The sequence below is a fragment of the Camellia sinensis genome, chromosome 5, assembly GCF_055761805.1.
Source record: "Camellia sinensis isolate YWXY chromosome 5, ASM5576180v1, whole genome shotgun sequence".
In the NCBI taxonomy this organism is placed as follows: Eukaryota; Viridiplantae; Streptophyta; class Magnoliopsida; order Ericales; family Theaceae; genus Camellia; species Camellia sinensis.
Window position 1 is genome coordinate 139,285,493 of NC_138965.1, and position 20,052 is coordinate 139,305,544.

The window sequence follows — 20,052 nt, forward strand, 5'->3', positions numbered from 1 at the left end:
CAAAATCAATGACATAATTGCACCAAATTGAAATCAACAGAAAAACAGAATTATCATTGTCACTATTTTAAAAACAATTACCTTCATCATCTCCCATGAGTTATTGCTACTTGGAGAGGAATCAAGAACTGCCTTATATGCAGGATTCGACATAGCAGTTGCAGCCAATACACCAACTGGTTCACCAGCAGCAAAGGCACTCTTAGATCCAGGCTTAACCCCATAATCAAATTGAATAACTGAATTGCTGCAAACATTCCTCACAGTGTCATCATAACAGATAACAACATCCCGAAGGATGGCCATTAAATTTTTGAATAGGGTTCCTGGTTCCGTCAACCCTCTAGATGAACGGACAATTACTTCTCTGGCAGAGATAGAATGAACCATCTCTTGATATGGATCCAATCCATGGAAGAGGCAGTTTGTCACCAACCCATATTCCTCAGAAGGGTATTTAGCACGAAAAGGATGCTTGTTCTGGAAAAGAGAAGCCATCTCCCCAACCAAGGACCTAGAGTAAAATTTCCCCCTATCTGAAAGTTGCAACCCCAAGAACCCAATTTGTTGAACCACTTTACTAATGGCTGATTCACTCCTGGAGTCAATTACATTACCCATTTGTGATGACTTCAGAATGAAATTAGCAACAGGAACTTTTAGAAGCCGCAAATGATTCTCCAATTGCAACTCAACCAGTTCATTATAAGTCAACCGCAACTGATACAACAATGGCGAAATATCCTGAATACCATTCTGGATATTTTCTAAGACCACTCTAGAAATGGAAAAATCTTCCAAACCAACACTGAAACCTTCTGAAAATAAATTTTCCATGAGCAAAGGCTGTAAAGAGTTAAAGAACTTCAAAACCTCATCCGGGCCCTTCTCAAAGCAAATAGAGCTAACAATGTCATTAATAATTGACTGCATTACATCTCTACTAAAATCTATGCTCAATATTTCACTTTTACAAACTAAATGTCTCTCCCCACTACAGTCAAAGCAACGAGGTAGAGCAGTCTGTAGTATCTGTAAAGCAGTCCAATGAGGGCCGGATGTATAAGTCTTCAATAAAGCAGGTTGTGGCAAGGAATTTGACACAAACATCGCTAATTGTTGGGCAGCTGCTCTATCCAAGAAGTAGTTCTTAAACAAAATCTTTAGAGACAACAATGAATCAGTGGCCAGCTGCAAGTTGAGATTGCCACTATGAGAACTAAGCAACTGTTTCTCTACAGAGAACAGTTCCAAAACCTCTGATTTGGCAGCGAGGGATTGAGGATAAAATATATGGACACAGTCCCCATCAAAATCAGCACTAAGTGGCCCACATATAAGAGGGTTGATCTTGACTGTATGGTCATCGTGAACATAAACCGACAAAGCTTGCAGGGAATGTTTATGCGTTGTCGGAGGTCTATTGATGAAAACAATATCCCCATCCATTATCCGTCGATGTACCACTTGACCAGGTCTTAAAAAAGTATGCCCCTTCGAACCTTCCCTCAGCGAGTAGGTTGACAAACCATCCCTATAGGTTAAACACAACTTTTCATCAACCAGCTTCTGCAGATACTGCATGTTATATTGAGTAACTCTCTCCTCAAATGTTATCCGTTGAGCAATTTCAAAAGGCAGTCCAATCTCATTGACTCCTTTATATGCATCACCTGTAATAACACTCCGTGAGGAGAATCCACAACCCTTTCTGATAAATAGGGTTTTCATCTTCTCAAGCCATGCTTTAGTAGTAGAATCGTTTTGCTCTTTGTTAATCCCAAATCGTGTATCCATGTCACGAGATGCCTTGTAGAAGAAATATGCACGGAAAGACAAGAAAACAACAGTTGTTCATGAACATTTGCACAATTTAATTGCCAAAGGTTTGACTAGATTATCAATCATATTCTCAATAAAGAACAAATGTCACCCAAGTAAATAGTAAACCAGCATCAACTACACAAAACACCATCTTCTAAAACAGATCATCATTCTCAGATAATTCAAATAAGCAATGCAATGGACATGATTGATGAGATCTATTAAAATAAGCAATGCAATGTACATAAAATGGATCATCATTCTCAGATAATTCTGTATAATTTTTAATTAGTTTTTCTCTCAAATCCTCAAAGCAATAAAGTGCCCCCACTAAGGGTCAGCCAAACTTCCTTTGAATTAGCAACAGACATGATTGATGAGATCTATTAAATTAATACAGTGGTGTCACACGAAATGGTAAACAAAACATGGTACATAGATGTAATCATCATAGCATTATGGCACTAAAAGTAATTTGTATATTCAACATGGGATAACTTCAAATAGTGCTTGTGTTGTAAAAGCTCACATACTGTACACAAATACTTGTTTCAATTTTACCCCAATAGATTGATTACCCAGGAAGCTTCTGAACTTGATCTTTGATCAGTAAGTTCTATAAATTCTTGAGCCATTCTAAATTTTGTTAGTTTGGAGTCAGAAAATGTCACCATTGAGGCACTGTAAGCTGCATGTAAATTTAATTATAGACATAGTTTGTGCGAAGATTGTACACAAATTTGATTAGATAAATGTGGGCTTTGTTAGATGTTTGGTATTAACCAGTGTTTTTAAAGGCTCAAGGTGCACCAAGGCACCGAAGGTTTCTTGGCGCTTAGGCGCAAAGCGAGGCGCATGCTTCATTGAAGCGAGGCACACCTTTCAATAAAAAATAGATAAATAAACATAGACTAATAATTTGGACATCAACATAAACAAAATAGAGAATTCAAAACTTACAACCACTAAAACGAAGTAGGACAAACAAAAAAGAAGAGGAGAAGTTTATCTTGACAGTGCAGCAAGGGGCTGAAGATAATTTGGAACATCTTTGAAAGATAGCAGTAAACCAGAAGAAAAGACGAGGAAACCGGGGCAGAAAATCAGAGAAGATGAAGGAGAAGAGAAGCAAACTGCAATCTGGAAGGGGAAGAAAAGAAGATAAAAAAGAGAGAAGACAAAAGGAAGAAAGAAGAAAAAATAAAATAAAAGCACCTGGAGAAGAAGAAACGAAGAAACAGGGGGGTGGAAATCAAACCCAGCAACTGGAGAAGAAGAAGAAAAAAAGAAGAGGAGAACAAGAGAAGAAAAAAATGAAGAAAGAAGAGAAAAATAATAATAAAGTCCGCTTTTTTTGCGCCTTGCGTCTTAAGCGCTTAAGGTGCGCACCTCACTGCGTCTCTTTGAATGCGCCTCGCCTGGGCTTGTACAAGTTGCACAAGCTGCACCTCACTGCACCTACTTCGCCTTTTACAACACTGGTATTAACTTGAACTGAATCATCTCATGTGCATTGCCTAAGCATCATTCCTGCATCTGTCACTACACTGGGCTACAGCCAAAGCTGACATAGTAATTCAGACAAAGACAAGTCCCAGACTGCTACAGAGGAAGTTTCACATGCTAAATCTCAAACCCTCATTACAGGTTCTTTTTTTTTTTTTCTCTTCTTCATTTTTTATGTTGGGAATAAATAATTAAGGGGCTCTGGCTGCAGCCTCTTTCACTTACTTCAGTACCCCAGTAAAAAACAAGACCATGTCAAGGAATTTAAGTACCTTGGCAGTACCCCTGACTTGAAGGTACTGTGCAACTGCTGCTTGCAAATCATTCGCTTCAACTTCATGTGATTCAAAATTTGGTGTCCCAGACCTAGAACTTTTGATAATCTCAACTTGCTTCAGAATTTTCTTAAGCATTGTGATAGAAAGATCCTGGAATTGGAAAGCAATATGAAAATAAAAATTATTTCAATGCAACTCATAAAAAACAGAAGAGTTAGGCCATGAAATCAGATAGCAAGAATGCCTAACCGAAGACATGACAGTAATTCCATCAGACACATCTGGCACAGACAAGCAGTTTGGAGGGACTGGTAGATATTGCAAGATATAGCCATCTTGAGGGAAGTAACCTTTCCCAGCAAGCTTCTTCTTAGTCTCAGAAGGTAATTTTTTCAGAATTATCATCACCTGGTCATTTTTGTAAAAAAAGAAAAAGAAAAATTAAATTAAAAGAAGGCAAACAATATTAAACAGGACGAAAAAAGTTCCATGCATTTATGAGCAATTTATAAACCAGAAATTATGGCAAACAACACGAAGGGCACCTGTGATTCCAAAATCCCACTAAATAAAACAAGATAACTGAATAAAAACAAACAACATCATTTCTGAGATAGCAATAAGCTTGAACACAAGATTTCAGAAATCACAGCCATATTAGTATAAATCAATTTTTTGTAAACTGAATGCATCCTATGCTCTAGCCAATTATAACCACAGCACTGGTTAAAAAAGTTCTGTAAAGGGAAAGAGAGCAGCGCAACACCATTGTTTCCAGAAGCATATACCACCTTTGTCAGAAAATGCAGAAGAAAAAAGAATACATCTTAAAATTTCATTAAATAAAAAAATCTATCCAGAAAACCCAATGAGTGATATGTCAATGAATAGACCCCAGAAATGATTAAGGCGAATTTAACAGCCTAAACCTTAGGATCTAATATGCATCATTTCAGAAGAACACAAAACGATGCCCTTTGCCAATGCAATTCAATTCACAAAAAGCATGTTTGTTCACAATACAATGGCATTTTTACTAATGAACTGATCAAGTACTAAGCATGATTTGGTGGCTTTGATAACCAGTATTCTACAAACTGAGGTTGAGTGTTTCCTATTTATGCAATTGAACCCCTTGCTACAATAAACCCCAGACATAATTATGAAATTTATCCATTTCATCTCCAAATTAAGAATCTCAAAAATGAAAAAGTAATCCACCAAACCCTTTCTCAAGGAGGTTGCCATTGGTGAATCCCTCTTATGTTCTACTTCATCATCTTACATTCCACATCATTTGATTAAATCAACAATTCAATTTTCCTGACTTTAGAAGAGCCCATTAAAGACTTCAAACTACAATACTTACACAATAGGCCAAAGCCAAGAATTTTAGAATTTCAAAATGAAAATGAATAATCAAAGAACACAATTGAATAAAAAGATACAATCTTCTTTAGGAAAAAAATTGCGGGTGCAAGTGGGGACGGGGTTTGGGAGCATCTGGGATCTATTAGAAACAGAAACAGTTAACAATATCACACAATAAGTTCAAACTTCAAGAGTTTAAGCCAATAGATCAAGATGTTGTTTCTACGAGTCCCCAAAACCCCTGTGCTCATGTTCGAGCCGATATGGTTGTTGCTTTCCCTATATATACACGCATATAAATACATTATTATGAATAGAAGCCCATATGCTGTTCTTCTTATTCACCATATAAAGGGAAATTACAAAATCAAATATTAGACCGAGAAAACAGAAGCTACTGACATGAGACTAATGGTTCAAACACCTTACTAAAATGATGACCACCATATTATCTAAAATATTAAGATCTTGGAGCGACGAGTAACTTAACATTTTATTTCTGAGAGGTACAAACACTAGAAGTGTTCAGCATGTAGGCAATGAGATTTTAGCATAGGACCTTGTCTACTCTATTACCTTGTATACTTTATTAAATTGCTCACCACTCTCTCATCTAAAAGCTTAAGTTTTTATAAAGAGTTGTTAAAGTGACGGATAACTTCATTATTTATTCCTTAACACACCTAAATTCTCATATGATCACCAAAATGCATACATATCTATAAAAAGAATTGACTATCAAAGTTCAAAGCAAACAAACTGTCTTTTTCTTCTTCTTTTTTATCGGCACAAAATAACTTCTATGAAACACACACACACACACAAAAGTAAAAAAGAGAAGGAGAACAAGGAGTCCTCCAAGAAATGAAAAACAAGCAAACAAAAACTCAATAAAAATCGCGCACTGCTCTCATATCTCTAAACAAAAATTTAAAATTAATAAATAGAGGAGGGGTCTCTGGGAAGTCCATGGTAAGTTTTGACAAGTATTCAACTTGCCTATTGAAAATATACATAATCAGAGGTTCTGCAGACTGCAGCAATCAGGAAAAGTGGTGCATGCCAAGTATTTTCTCTCTGATTTAATGTTTAACAGAATCCCTATCCCTACACCTTTCCTGCCATCTCTCCATCTGCATACTTCCGAAAAACTTACGATCATCAAATTGTTGTTGTCTTCACGTCAAAAGGAGTTTTGAAATAGTAGTAGAAACATTTCCCTAAAACTAGAAGTAGCAATATGCCTGAGATTTTTCCAGCTTTGCCCCTTTTTACCTCAGGTTACAACAGGGCAAAATGCTAAGAAGAAACTTAAAACCACCAACCTATGCATAAAACCTGCAGCATATAGGCATGAAGCTTCTACCTGCAGGCCAACAGAGAGGTCCTTACACAACATCACACCAGAAACTCTGATTGGCAACACGATCTTGTATTATACATCTCTAATTTGCAGTACGCAGCTAAGCAAAGCTGAGATTTAACATCGACATAGGGTGAAAATATAGATCCTCAAGAGCAATGTTACATTAACTTGGGGTACGAATGTCTGTTGCAGGTGCATATCTAGAATACCCACCAAATCTCTAACTGAAGGACATATGAACACAACAAAAAATTATCATCTTTTTTCTATTCTTAATCTAATTTGAACATCATAGTGCGTCAAAAAATGCACCTTACTCATTTTATAGCTAGCAAATATGCAACAAAAATACATAAAATAAAAATATTCATTACAATTACAAAACAAAATTAATTGATGGATATGATCGCTAAAGTATCGGACACATCACATACCTTCATCTAGGTATCAAGTGTCCAACATGAGCACTTGATTTATTTTGAAGAATCCATGTAACATAGCTCATGACTGATTAGTGAAATTATGGACTCCAAGTCAGTATCAACAATCACATTGCCAAGATCAAAAATTCTCAGCCAGCAGAAGACCTTTAAATATTGCCCACAATTTAACGAACGACCACCACAGCAACAACAAATAATTCGAGAAGAATACAATAATACATGTTCAGCAAGTGTGAAAAGCACTAAAGTGAGCCTAAAACAAGACTAGGAACGTAAAGTTACAAATAAGACTGAATAAAACTCAAAAAACCAAAACAAAAAAGAAAGATAAACGATCCTTAAAAAGAAAAAGGAAGAAAGTAGGCCACCAATGAACACTGCAACAAGTATGAAGGTTAATTGGAAATAACAACAACAAAGCCAAACCTCAGAAGCAAGAAGAGGTCGGCAATAGTTATCACCATATCTGTAACCATATCTTTCTAAAAAATTCCAGCAGCCATCTCGGTATCTCGACTTAGATGGTAGTTTCAACTCCAAGTAACATGCTCCATCATCTGTTTTAGCCTCGTGGATAGAAATTTGAGCAGCCTCCTACAAAATTAAAAGGAAATAAAACAAACACGTGTTAAAAGTAAAACCACCACATTGCACAATTTTCCCTCGCCTTGTTTTCAAATGGTACCATTTGACTTCAGGATCGAAAAGATTACTTCTTCACAAAGGATTTTTTATATATATATACAAGTAAGAATTTTATAAATGAGGCTTTCAAATGGTACCATTTAAATACAGAATCCAAAAGATTACTTCTGCTTAAAGGTTTTATTAAGTTCCAAACAATGACATTGACTAGATCATGTGATTATCCCTTCCTCATTAGCATAAAGTATTTTAAACAAATTTTACTTTAGTCAACTGCTTGGTTTGATTGCCTTCATAATTAAAGGTTAATTAATTCATATTAATGAGACAAATTACTATTCACTCACTGCTCATTACTCGACTATTGCATATGGAAAAGACAGCAACTAACAGAAAGAGATAGTGAAGAAAAAGAAGCAGAAAGAAAATTAAGCCCTTCCCACAATATTAGGAGAATATTTTCACTTTATCAAAAAAATTAGCAAGAAAAGATGGAAAAAATATCAAATTCTTCAAACAGAGGTTTCCCTTAAAATTTTTTGACAAGCAAATAAAGTCCAAGGCAGGAATCAAAATTAGCTCTCACCAAATATACATGCATACACTCACAAAAGTCAAAACAGATACTTAAATTTGACCTTCGCACGTCATTATAGCACAACATAATTTATGCAATCATATACAGAACTTTGAGTACAGAGGACACCATCACGTAAATCAACACATTTGCATTCACCAGCAATTCTTCCCCAAAAGAACATGATATAAGTGCATAAAATGGACAAAGAGATGACTAAAAATTTTATATTTATACTTTGACAACGAAAAGTGAAAGCAACCACTGCTTAGTAAGTTTTAAATGCATATATCATGCACCATTTCCTTTGCCATCCTGCTCACCATGGCCACTCATTCCTTATGCCAGAAGGGAGGCTTGAATTACACCTATAAACGAAGCAGCTTTCCTTATTTTTAAGTGGTAGCAGTGGCAAGTTTATGAATGAAATGGAAATTATTTTCGACTGTTTGGATGAAATGGAGGATGAGAAACATGAGAGGATCTTCACGGATAAGAAGTGTGCTTCCAAGCAATCAGAGGATTCACTATCAACAATACAAGTTTTTTCCGGATCATCTTTAACTAAAACAAGCATATTGATTATATTAGCTGCTTGCCATATTATCATTGGATGATAAATTCTTGCATTGTCTCCTGGGATGGGTAGGTCCAAAAAGTGCTTTTCCATTGTTAAGCCAATAACTCTTCTGGGAAGCAACGGAGAAGCCGATACATATCCTATGCCTTTCTCTTTTCTTTTTCTTTATAATTTAGGTACTCTATTAAGGCACCAAGGGGCTGCCACCCACTTATAAGGTATAAGAAGCTATACACCAAAAATTTATTCCAAGATCTTTACAATATCCAAAATTTGAGACTGACTTGTCCCAGAAGTCAATGGTCCTGGGTAACCAACTAATCAAGATAGAAAAAACTTTACTCTACAACCTCAAAAAAGAAACTTCTATACCAGCAGAAGTTCAAATATTCCTCCCTCCAAATAATCCACATGATAAACAAAGGAACCAAACACCAAGACTTCTTCCTTCTACTCCCCATATGAACTCTACCTTAGAGCTTCAAAACTCCACTCTCAGTACCATCTCCACCCAGAGAAGTAGAGCTGAGCACAAAAACCAAAAAAAAAAATGAAAATTGGTTTGATCCAGAACAAACCTCACTGTTAGGTTTGGTTTGGTTTTCTCAGAGCACGATTCGGTCTTGGTTTTTAATATAGGCAAAACATATTTTATGTTTGGTCCGTGATTTTACAGTTATTATTCCGGTTTGGAACCAAACCGGAACGGACCGTTCAGATATATACATATATATATATAATTTGTTATTTACTGTAGATACTTGAGTACCTTATTAGTGCCTATATATATTCATAAGCTGTTAAGCTTCTACACTTGCAAGTTTGCTCATGTATAATTGTAGAACTAGTTCAAAACGATCAGTTAAACAATTAGTGTTTGTAAAATAATGGCATTTGATGTTTGAGCCTTTTTTTTTTTTTTTTTTTGCTTAAAAAAATTTGCAAGGATAAATATAAGAATATTTTTCTAAAAAAAAATTCATTTTTCTTTTTTAATTTGATGTTTGAGCATGTTCTGGTCATATTTTGAACGTAGACAAAATTTATAATAATCGTGGTTCTGAACCGAACCGCGTTTTCATGATTCGGCTTGGTTCCACAAAGCTTGGATTTTTTCTCATTCTTTCGAGAGAGAGCCCAAGAGATAGTGATGGAATCGATGTGGTGGTGTCACAAACAACTATCGAAGAGGCAATTGCGGTGGCATGTTGCAGTGATGTCGCCTCTATGATGATGTCACGTCTGCTATGGCATCACTACTACCTCAACATTTGCCATTGCCATTGCCAAGAAATTGAGAGGCGAGAGGAAAGAATCAAGAGGTTATCCCTCTCCGCCACTATGAGCCTCACTAGAAATAGGGTTTGTTTGAGACTAATGACTGTTGTAACGTAGTATATAAGATATAGATCAAACGGTCCAAATTAATAGCCCTAGCGGCTAATAATTAATGGATATATTTAGCTTCTTCTTCTTTTTTTTTTTTGATTGGCACTGGGGTGTCCGAAAAAAATCCGATTAATCCTCAAGGATGCACAGGCCCTTGGCAAGGAGTTTCCCACAAGTGCACCACAATTAATTCAAGAGATTTCCTCCAATCCAATGGCCCCAAGAAGTTGTTAGCACCTAAAAAGTTTCGATCCTTGAGCTTAGGAGGGAGCACACCCCCAAGACCTTGCCACCAAGCCAACCCCTTGGATATATTTAACTTTTTTATATAATCAAATATCAAATTTGGGTTTCGGGCTGTCCAAAGCCTCTAACCAAGCCCAAGCCCAACCCAAAGTTAATTCGGACTTCTAAATTGCTACCCAAGCCTGCACCAAGTTGAAAAAAATGTTGCCCAAGCTCTAAAAATTTGGGTTGGCCATCGGTTGCTCAGGTTAAGACCTCCCGAGTTGCACCCCTACCTACATAAGACTTTTCATAATGACCTCTTCAACCCCCCTTTTAGGTCGAACTCCCTTATCACCTTACCACCCATTATCAAAATCTAATTGTGGGATACAAAGAATTTGCCTACCCTTAGTCGCAAAATCTCCCACCTCTAATTAACAACCTAAACAAAACTCCTACACTCCAACCATTTTTGACCACCAAACCTTCTAAGAAAAACCTTGCCTCTCCTGGGTTTTGAGGCTCTTGAAACTATCAAAGCCAACCTAGGGCCATCAAACCCCAATAGTTGGAGGTAATGTTGAAGATTTCTCCCCCTTTATGTGACCTTCACTCGCTACTGTACACCCCCTCCACCCTCATGGACGATGTCAACAGTCTTGAACACAAGTTGGATGATCCTTCTCATCTTTTCATGAAAGATATTGCATATTTAAGATTTCTTTTTCATATCTACATATCCTATCTCAAGTATGGACCCTTCTCTATGGTACTATTTGCAGCTTCAGTGCATTTGCTTCATTAATAGGTTCACAATTCAACTTTGATCATTATGGACTGATACCAAGGTCAAGACCTAGACAAGCAACCCTTATTTTATCTAACAGTACAGAATAGTAACAACGAAAATGGCTCCTTCTTCAATGAGGTCATATGAGCAAATGAATTAACCAAAATACGTAACAAGAAGCAAAACAGGGATGTCGTTATCATCTAAGGATGATTAATGGAAAAGGTCAAAAAAGAACCCATCATGTGACCATAAGTTAATTACATGGATGCATCATTCTCTTAAAAAAAAGGATCAATCAACTAAAGGTGTATTAACTCGCTAAAAAGGCATATTCAATTTGAATTCTTCGTGAAAGGTTTTAAGCTCCATTTGGATTGTCTGAATTGCTGAGAAATGATAAGAAATGAAGAGAAAGATAAAACTTTTCTCATGTTTGATTTATAAGTTAGGTGAGAAATGATAAGAAATTGTGAGAAAGTGAACTATCTTATTTTATAGGCTTCATTTCTTACTAAAAATGGTGAGATTTGGTGAGAAACAAAAAAAAAATATGATATTGTAAGACCAAATAAGCACACATATTACACATTTCAAACAATATAAACACATAACTTTCAAAGCAATCACTTGATAATTCAATGCTCACCTCACAACATGAGGTCAAAGCCCTTTCAAGTATACCAATGTTCTTGACCTGAAACTGAAAGTGAAAAAAACCCAATGAGCAAAATCATATCGAATACAAGGGATTAAAGCATGACCAGCACGGGAGAAAAATTCTAGATGGATTAGTGAGATATATAAAGAATTTGAAACTCAAAGGGCCACCACATATGTGACCACACTCAAATGTCTACCAACTTCCTTTATTAAATAATCAAATATAGGATATATTATGGCAAAATGATCTATAATCACTGAGAGCTTCAAATTCTTGCCATAACACAACATAATAATCTGCTACCCTCTCAATCAAGAAAGCAAAAGAATTTAATTACTTATGACAAATAGATTTTACGTGGAGCCTTCTATAAACATATCCATTACCTTCCCACTTCTCAACTTCAAGCACTTAAAGCAAACCAGGCTCAACAACCGCTTTAGTTCGCTCACATGGGAAGGATGATATACTGGAATTGGTAATTCTATATACCCAAAGTGACCTGAAAGGTAAAAAAATGAACAAAACTTTAGCAATATTTCAATGTGTCCAGCGGTCATGACCATTCAAACTTCTCAGTGTAATCAGAAAATAAAAAGGATTAAAACATGAAAAATACCTTCGCATGTCCCGGGTTCCGCAGCACCACATGATTCACATTTTCCAGATTCAAGCGGCAAACCAAGGAACGGATTTGAAAGCTGACTAGCATGGCTTATAGGGAAATCACTATTGGATGATGTGCACTAACAAAAAATAAATAAAAGGAATCATACCAACTTATTCAACCAGAATGGCCACAAGATCCAAAGTTGCACTTAATCAAATGCAAATTGTAGGACAATTTGTTCAGAAGGAGGTTTACATCCATCACAAGATCTAAAATAGTCTGGAACAATATTAGGACTCAAATCTTCTAGGGCCCAGTTTTTTTTTTTAAGAATTTTTAAAACTATAAATGAAAAAACACATCTGAGAACTGTTTTAGTTTCCAAAAAAAAGGCAACAATTTTCAATTTCGAAATCTGAAGAAAAAATATTACTTTCAAAACAAGTTTTCATTCCCTATCCCCTGCGTCATCCCTCAGACCACTACCTCCTCCCTCCACTCACTGAACATGGTTTCTTAATCTCGTTTTATATTTTAAAAACACATGTATGATGAAACAAATATTGTTTTTTATTTTGTTTTATGCAAAAACAAAGACAAAAGAACAAAAACATGGATAGACAGAAAACAGGGCATTACCAAGCCCCACCCTAACAACATGAGTTTCAAAAACAGGATAAGATAGGAATTCTTTATTCAAACCAAAAAGAAAAGAAGCAAAAAAAAAAGTTTCAAAATCCCTAGTGACAATCAAACAATTCCACTAACCCCTTTTATAAACTGAATTATGCAAGCTGAACAAATAACGCCAAAAAATAGATTATGCTTACAATTTCCTGACAAGTAGCCAAACCAAACTTGATTCCAGTTATCTTCCCACCCCAAACTGTTGATGAGGGACTTTCTTCCATCTCTTTTACAGCATGCCTATCATAAACAAAAACTCAAATCGAATGCCTGCCACAAATAAGAAACAACAAAACTACATGAAATTGGGGGGAAATTTAACAAAAAAGGGGGTTCGAACTGGTTTGCTTAAAATGAAGTTTTCACTTGCATTGCAATTAACAAAGCAAGAAAAAACAGTTACAAATACAGAAGAAATTCATCTGTAAATCTGCGTGATTCTGGTTCATATAATAACATAAGCACAACAACAAATCTCATTACTCTTCAAGCCTCAGCTCTACTACAATTAAATTCCCAAAAGAAGCACCCTACTTAACGCAGATTTCCAAACCCTCTGTTTGATAGCCGAAAAATAAGGGGTTTTTTTTTTTTTTTTTTTTTTTTTTTTTTTGGAGTTATCCTCTTTGAAATTTTTTCAAAACAAAAAACACAGCAAGCTGAATAGACCCGCAAGGTTCGTTTCCGCAGAGGTTTTCATATCCTTTGGTCCAAAAAAATGAAAATTTATTCTACTTTTCCCACATTTTCTCAGCAACAAACGCACCACATTGTGACCAAAGCACATGATGAAGTAGCTCTTTAAACCCTAGTTTCGGCAAATGAATGTACTATAAATTAAAGATTCAGAAACCAACCCAGAAACCAAATATAGAAACAAACAATATTACCCAGTTAAAATAAAATCCCTAATTCAGCGAATAAATTAGTGAATGCAAACATAAAATCACCAAGTCCAAACCCTAATTTCGCGACTTGGATACACGTCTATGTATTCATAGACTGAATGCGAGTAAGAAACCAGTAATCACAACCCAGAATCTACACAACACTAAAACCCTAGCTCCAAAAAAATGCCCAAAATGCACACAAAAAAAAAATTAAAAATGCGAGAAAAAACGAAACTTGGCGACCATTACCGTAGTAGAGAGAGTGTAGATAGAGAAAGAGTGACTCTCTCCTCTTCAGAACCTCGGAGCTGTACCTGTAGAGAGAGAGAGAGAGAGAGAGAGAGAGAGTAAAATGGGTGTTTGTTTTGATGAGTCCGTGCATGCGGTGAGTGCGATTGGTAGTGGTCTTGTTTTTGGTGAAGGGAAGAAAGTGTGATGAACTGTGAAAGTACCGAATTGGGTCGCCGGCAGCATAGTTGTTTACACTTTAGATGTGTTTTGAGAGGGTAAAGTTGGAATTTTATTATACAAATTTTGGAAAGAATCCAAACTCTGGTTACCCTTATGCCCCTGTGGTTAACTTAACTATTGACTTGAGTTCACTTTAATGCTCAGTTTGGTAAAGACTAAAAAAATTCAGCGTGTTTGATTTGAATTTTTTGGATTAAGTTTTTTCAAAATTGACTTTTTTGATTTTCAGGTTTTTTTGATTTTAGTGAATATTTTTAAAATTTTAAACATTTTTTTTTACTTTTTTAGATACACCTTACTTAGATATATCTAAAAAGTAAAAAAATTGTGAAAAAATATTTTAAAAAATTAATAAATACATAAAAATATAAAAAAATGTATTGAATTCTTGTATTTTTTTATATTTTTGGTATTTAATGAATTTTTAAAAGATTTTTTTTACAATTCTTTTACTTTTTTTGTGTATTTATATTAGATGTGTCTAAAAAGTAAAAAAAATTACTTAAAATATTAAAAAAATTCAGTAAAAATAAAAAAATACGGAATATAAGAAAGTATAATTTTCTGAAAAGTGTTTTTTGAAAAGTGAAAATATGCATTTTTTTTTTCCCTTTAGTGGAATTTTTTAAAATTTTATGTCAAAGGCTTTTCTTTAATTACTCACTTTGAGCATACGCTATTTTAATAAATAGTTTTTTTATAAAACCATTAATTTGTACCATTTCAAATTGCCTACCGTACTGTTGTTCAAAAAAAATTGTCTACAGCATGGCTAAGGTCTCGTTTGGGAACCCTCTCTTTTAGTTAAAAAGTCAAAAAATTACTAAATTAGTCAAAAAGTCAACAACTCATACCAAAAAGTCAAATATTTTATTTTCTCTCTACTTTTTGCACATCTTTTCTTAAAAAACCAAAAAGTCATCACAAACATAATAATTTTTTTTAGCGAATATTTTAGTCAAATAGCAAAAAAATTACTAAATTAGCATATTCTCAAGCGAGGCATAAGGAATTTTATGGGCTGCCTCATGGCACAACTGTAGCTTGACTCCTAACAGCATCCATGATGGATACACTAACGTGTTTATTAGTGTCAGTTGCCAAGTTTTGGCTAGCAGTGGTGTGTGTTTGGGGCTGCAATGGAGGTGTTAGTGTGTGTGTTAGTGAGTTTTGTTAGCGTCAGTTTGTTAAGTTATTTGTTAATTGCGGCTAGTGTTTTAGCTAGCAAATGGACGCGTATTTTTGTCTTCCGGGTTGACCCGGTCAACGGATTTTATTTTATTTTTTTTACATGTTGGGATTTTTTTTTTTTTTGACTTGAAATTTAATTTTGGGCTTCAATTTTTTTATTAAACTAAATTATTTATTTATTTTATTTATTATATACACACATATATATATATATTTAACACACCCCTTAACACATCCATTGCACCACCACTCACTCTCTAAAATTAACAAACTCTTAACACATCTTAACAAACATTTTTTGGCCACACTTTTATCACTTTTTGTCATATAATACAGGCTTTAACAAACAATTTTGGCTATCCCATTGTGGATGCCCTAACTTGGGTATTTAGCCCTCTCTTGACATATTGGGTTGAGAGATTAAAATGTTAAAATAGTCATAAAAATTTTAAATAGATTAAAAAATTAATAAGATAAAATTTCATATTCAAATCATAATCATTTTTTTTTTCCTCACAAATTTTTTTTTTTTTTAAAAAAAACCCAACCCGTACGAAATTTTTAGCAGCTAAAAAGTTAACTCACTTTCCAAACAAAACCTTAGGTTATGTTTATTTCATTTTTTTATTTCAAGTTTGAAAATTATAAACAAAATTATGTTTGATAACGGTCTTTATTTTAAAAAAATGTAAATATTTTGTTTATTTTTTAAAAAATTTGTCAAATATAAAAAGACTTTCATTTTATTTGAAAATAATTTCATTAATTCCTGATGTACAAAAAATAATAATAAATTTTCGTTTAAGGGGTGTTTGGGATGATCTAAATAAGTGCACTTTTTGTCTTTTTACGAAAATATATGCAGAAAAGTAGAGAGGTGATGTGATGGAAAAAAATAAAAAGATAAAAAAATGGATTATTTTAAGGATGCCAAACTTGGCCTTATTCTTCCATCCACCACTCCTTACCATGACCTTTGGCCACATACACTGGCGACAGCCTCATCTGCCGATCACCCTTAAGCTTGTTTTGGCAATAAGCTAAAATAGTTAAAAAAATCACTAAAAAAAATATATATTCTCTATACTTTTTAAAATATCTTTTTTAAAAAAAAAAAAAAAAAAAAATCAATTAAAATAACCGATTCTTAAAACAACCCTTAGTCTTTGGCCATATTTGATACCTCAATATTTTTTTCCTCTTTTAAAGTCTTTGAAATTTTAAGATACAAGGCTAAAAATGTAGCAAACAAAATTGTTGTCCAAAGCAGGGGCGGCTCCAAGGCTTGGTCAGGGGTGTCACCCAAATCTCCTGGCTGAATTTATTTATTTATTTATTATATAAATATTATATTTTAGGAAAAAAATTAGTAATTGAACCCACTAAAATACAATTTTGAACCCATAGTTTTAAGTCATACTCTTTTGAACCCACCAATTTTGAACCCATATTAGATATTAGCATGTCTTTTTGCTTAAACAATAGTATCAATATATTGAAATATTTTTGTTTATAATTTTAGAATTTAAATTAATTTGTTGATTTTTTTCTCCATAGGTGATATAATGATTAATGTGAATTTTCTATAAAATATATGGTATTTAAGTTTTTTATTGACACCACTAACAAAAATTTCTAGAGTCGCCACTGGTCCACCTACTTAGAAAGTTGTCAAAATGTAAAGCAAAAATAAACTCCTCCAACGTCCTGAAAGGAACATTTATCCAATGGCCCCAATGGTCAAACCTAATTTTAAAAATGGGAACTTACCAATAAGTCTTTTATAAAAAGTTTAAGATCAATCTAATTCTCAAAGAAAACATTTACACCAATTAATCCTATATATTTTTAATTGTTACCAAAAAATTTAATTTTTTTTTTTAAATTTACATCTTACTACCTTCGGACTTCCGTTAAGCGGTCACCGGAGACTCGTTAGAATGTTCAACATCACCGGGAAGTCGCCGGAAGTTCACCGGAGTGTTAAGAATGTTAATGGAAGTCGTCGGAATGTTCAGAACTTTCACTAGACGTTAAGAATATCATTGGAGACTCACCGAAGTGTTTAGAATATTGTCGGGAAAAAATAAAAATAAAAAAATAAATAAATTGAGAAATTATAGCAAAAACACATAGCAAAATGTGTTAAATATTGATAAACTAAAAGAAAAAAAAAATGAAACGACAAAAAACAGCAACAATGAGAAAAACATATGCTATTTTTCAATTTTTGTAAGGTTTAAGTAAATAATCTCTAATATTGATCAAACTTAAAAGAAAGTTTTCAAACTGTAAAATGTTACAGTTTCAAAGCAAAAATCTATTAAGTATTTATCCTTATTAATCAAACTGAAAAACATTATGAAACTGTAAAATTTTACAGTTTTATACCATGATTCATTCCAATACCAAAAAAAATTGAAACTGTAAAATTTTACAATTTTAAACCATGATTCATTCCAGCACAAGAAAAAATATTTGAAACTGCTAAATTTTACAATTTTCACCGCCTGTAACTAAAACTCGAAAACAACTTGTTCAGAACTTGAAAATTTTCTCCATTAGAATAGAAAAAGAGAAGTTTATAGTAGAAAAAATGTAGAAAAAATAAGAGATCGAAGTAAAAGGGTGGATATAGAGATGATTGTACTTCGGCAACTATTTTTTGTTTAGATCTAGCCAAATCTGATGTAGATTTACTCAGATCTTATGTAGATCTACATCAAATCTAAGTAGATCTACTCATATTCTTCGTCGGAAACATATTTTCTTTACCATCGGTGAGGACGAAGTAAGGAGTCAGCAATCGGTGGTTGCCGGTGAATCCCAATCGATGGTAGTCATCGGTTGTCGATTACTATATATCGGAAAGAGAAAGAGAAGAAGCAATATATGGTTACCCGTCAACGATCACCGGAAATCACAAAGAGCAAAAGAGGCAGAGAAGAAGAGAGACCGAGAAGAATAATAACGTTATATGACTTTTAGGTATAAACAAAAGGTTGGGACAAAATAGACTACACATTTTTCAAAAAAGACTTCTTGGTAATTTTCCCTAACAAGAACTCATTTTTTAAAGGCCCTCGATAACACAGGCATAAAAAACACATAGAGATCCTATTTATACTCAAAAAATTATTAAGTCAGTCCAACTTTTCAATACACTATTAAATTATTTAGGGTTATAATTTACTTTCGATATACCCTACGTTTTTTCCCAAATTACTCTTTAAGGCACATTCAAATAAACAAATAAAAATCTTAAATTACACTATTTTCAAAAACCCTTAAACAGATTTTTCATTACGGTTATTCATTTTCTTAAACAAATATATAATAACATTCAAGAACTAATTGGGATTTTTGGCAAGAGTTTTTTTGGTTATTTTAGCCGTAAAAAATAAAATAGGCTATTTTATCCACAACAAACAAAATATCACATCAAACTCATAATTATTACATTATTCTCTAAAAAAAAGTCAAAAAAATAAAAAAATTCTTCACAAATTAAATTTTTTAGCCCAAACTAAAATAATAAAAAAATTTAAAAATTAAAAAACAACCCACTTGCCAACGGAGGCTTAAACCACAAAACTAAAATTTTAATCATATATGTGGCCAAACTTATTGAACTCCAAAAAGCACACCAAATCTCGAAATTCTGAATATATTTTGGGACAAAAGCTTTAGGATTTTTTTATCTCTACAGTTGAATATATCTATATTATATATGAACATACATATTTATGGTTTACGTATAACTAAAGTCCTTGTATCTCTCTCCTTTCTATGGATGCTCATCTTCAATGGTTGGACACAATGTTAAAACTTGCGCTATATTTGCACTCCAATGGTAAAACCAATGTTATATTTGACATAATATTTACCTATAGCTAATATATAACCAGTCATATACCTTATCATTGAAGTACAAATTTAGAAGCTTCAAGGCAAAATATAACAATAGCAAGTCATATAGCACCATTAGAGATGCTCTTATAGCACATCGACAAGAAAATGGTCAACTAAAACAAGTAGGATACATTTTTTATACTTTAACTATAAAAAAAAAATAAAGAGTAACATTAAAATTGCCCTAAAAACTCCTCAAAGCAACAAACCTCCTTGAATTTTTAGTTTCACATATAGAAGAGAAAAATGGATTTAACATTATAATTGCAATACAAACCAATATAAAGTATTATTTAAATATTAAAAAATGCCTCTCCTTGAGACTTGCCCACATATTGAATGTTAACTCATGTTTTCTTTTTTTATTTTCTGTTTTTTGAAAATTATTAATGAAAATACATTTGATAACTGTTTTTGTTGCCAAATAGATGCTAAGATTTGCTTGGTTACATTTTTCCAAAAAACACTTTTTAAAAAATTTTACTCTTTTTTTTTTTTTCTGTATTTTTTTGTTTTTACTGAATTTTTTTAATATTTTAAGCAATTTTTTTTTTTACTTTTTAGACATACCTAACATAAATATATCTAAAAAATAAAAAAGATGTAAAAAAACCTTTTAAAAATTCACTA

The 20,052-nt window shown here is 33.5% G+C and overlaps 1 protein-coding gene across 2 annotated transcripts in view; it reads right to left on the bottom strand.

The window, feature by feature from the left end:
- The window catches only part of NRPD1B (nuclear RNA polymerase D1B), a 34,017-nt gene extending 19,721 nt beyond the window's left edge, over nucleotides 1-14,296 (bottom strand). The window contains exons 1-9 of one of the 2 annotated variants that reach the window (XM_082867813.1): nucleotides 14,098-14,296; nucleotides 13,102-13,228; nucleotides 12,281-12,407; nucleotides 12,048-12,163; nucleotides 11,647-11,700; nucleotides 7,215-7,382; nucleotides 3,858-4,016; nucleotides 3,603-3,758; nucleotides 82-1,809 (exon numbers count right to left, since the gene is read on the bottom strand). In XM_082867813.1, coding sequence (XP_082723939.1) covers nucleotides 82-1,809; nucleotides 3,603-3,758; nucleotides 3,858-4,016; nucleotides 7,215-7,382; nucleotides 11,647-11,700; nucleotides 12,048-12,163; nucleotides 12,281-12,407; nucleotides 13,102-13,182 — 2,589 coding nt within the window. In that variant the 5' untranslated portion in view covers nucleotides 13,183-13,228; nucleotides 14,098-14,296. The remainder of the gene's footprint in view (nucleotides 1-81; nucleotides 1,810-3,602; nucleotides 3,759-3,857; nucleotides 4,017-7,214; nucleotides 7,383-11,646; nucleotides 11,701-12,047; nucleotides 12,164-12,280; nucleotides 12,408-13,101; nucleotides 13,229-14,097) is intronic. The other variant, XM_028233885.2, reaches the window with a different exon arrangement.
- Between the last annotated feature and the right edge of the window lie 5,756 nt (nucleotides 14,297-20,052).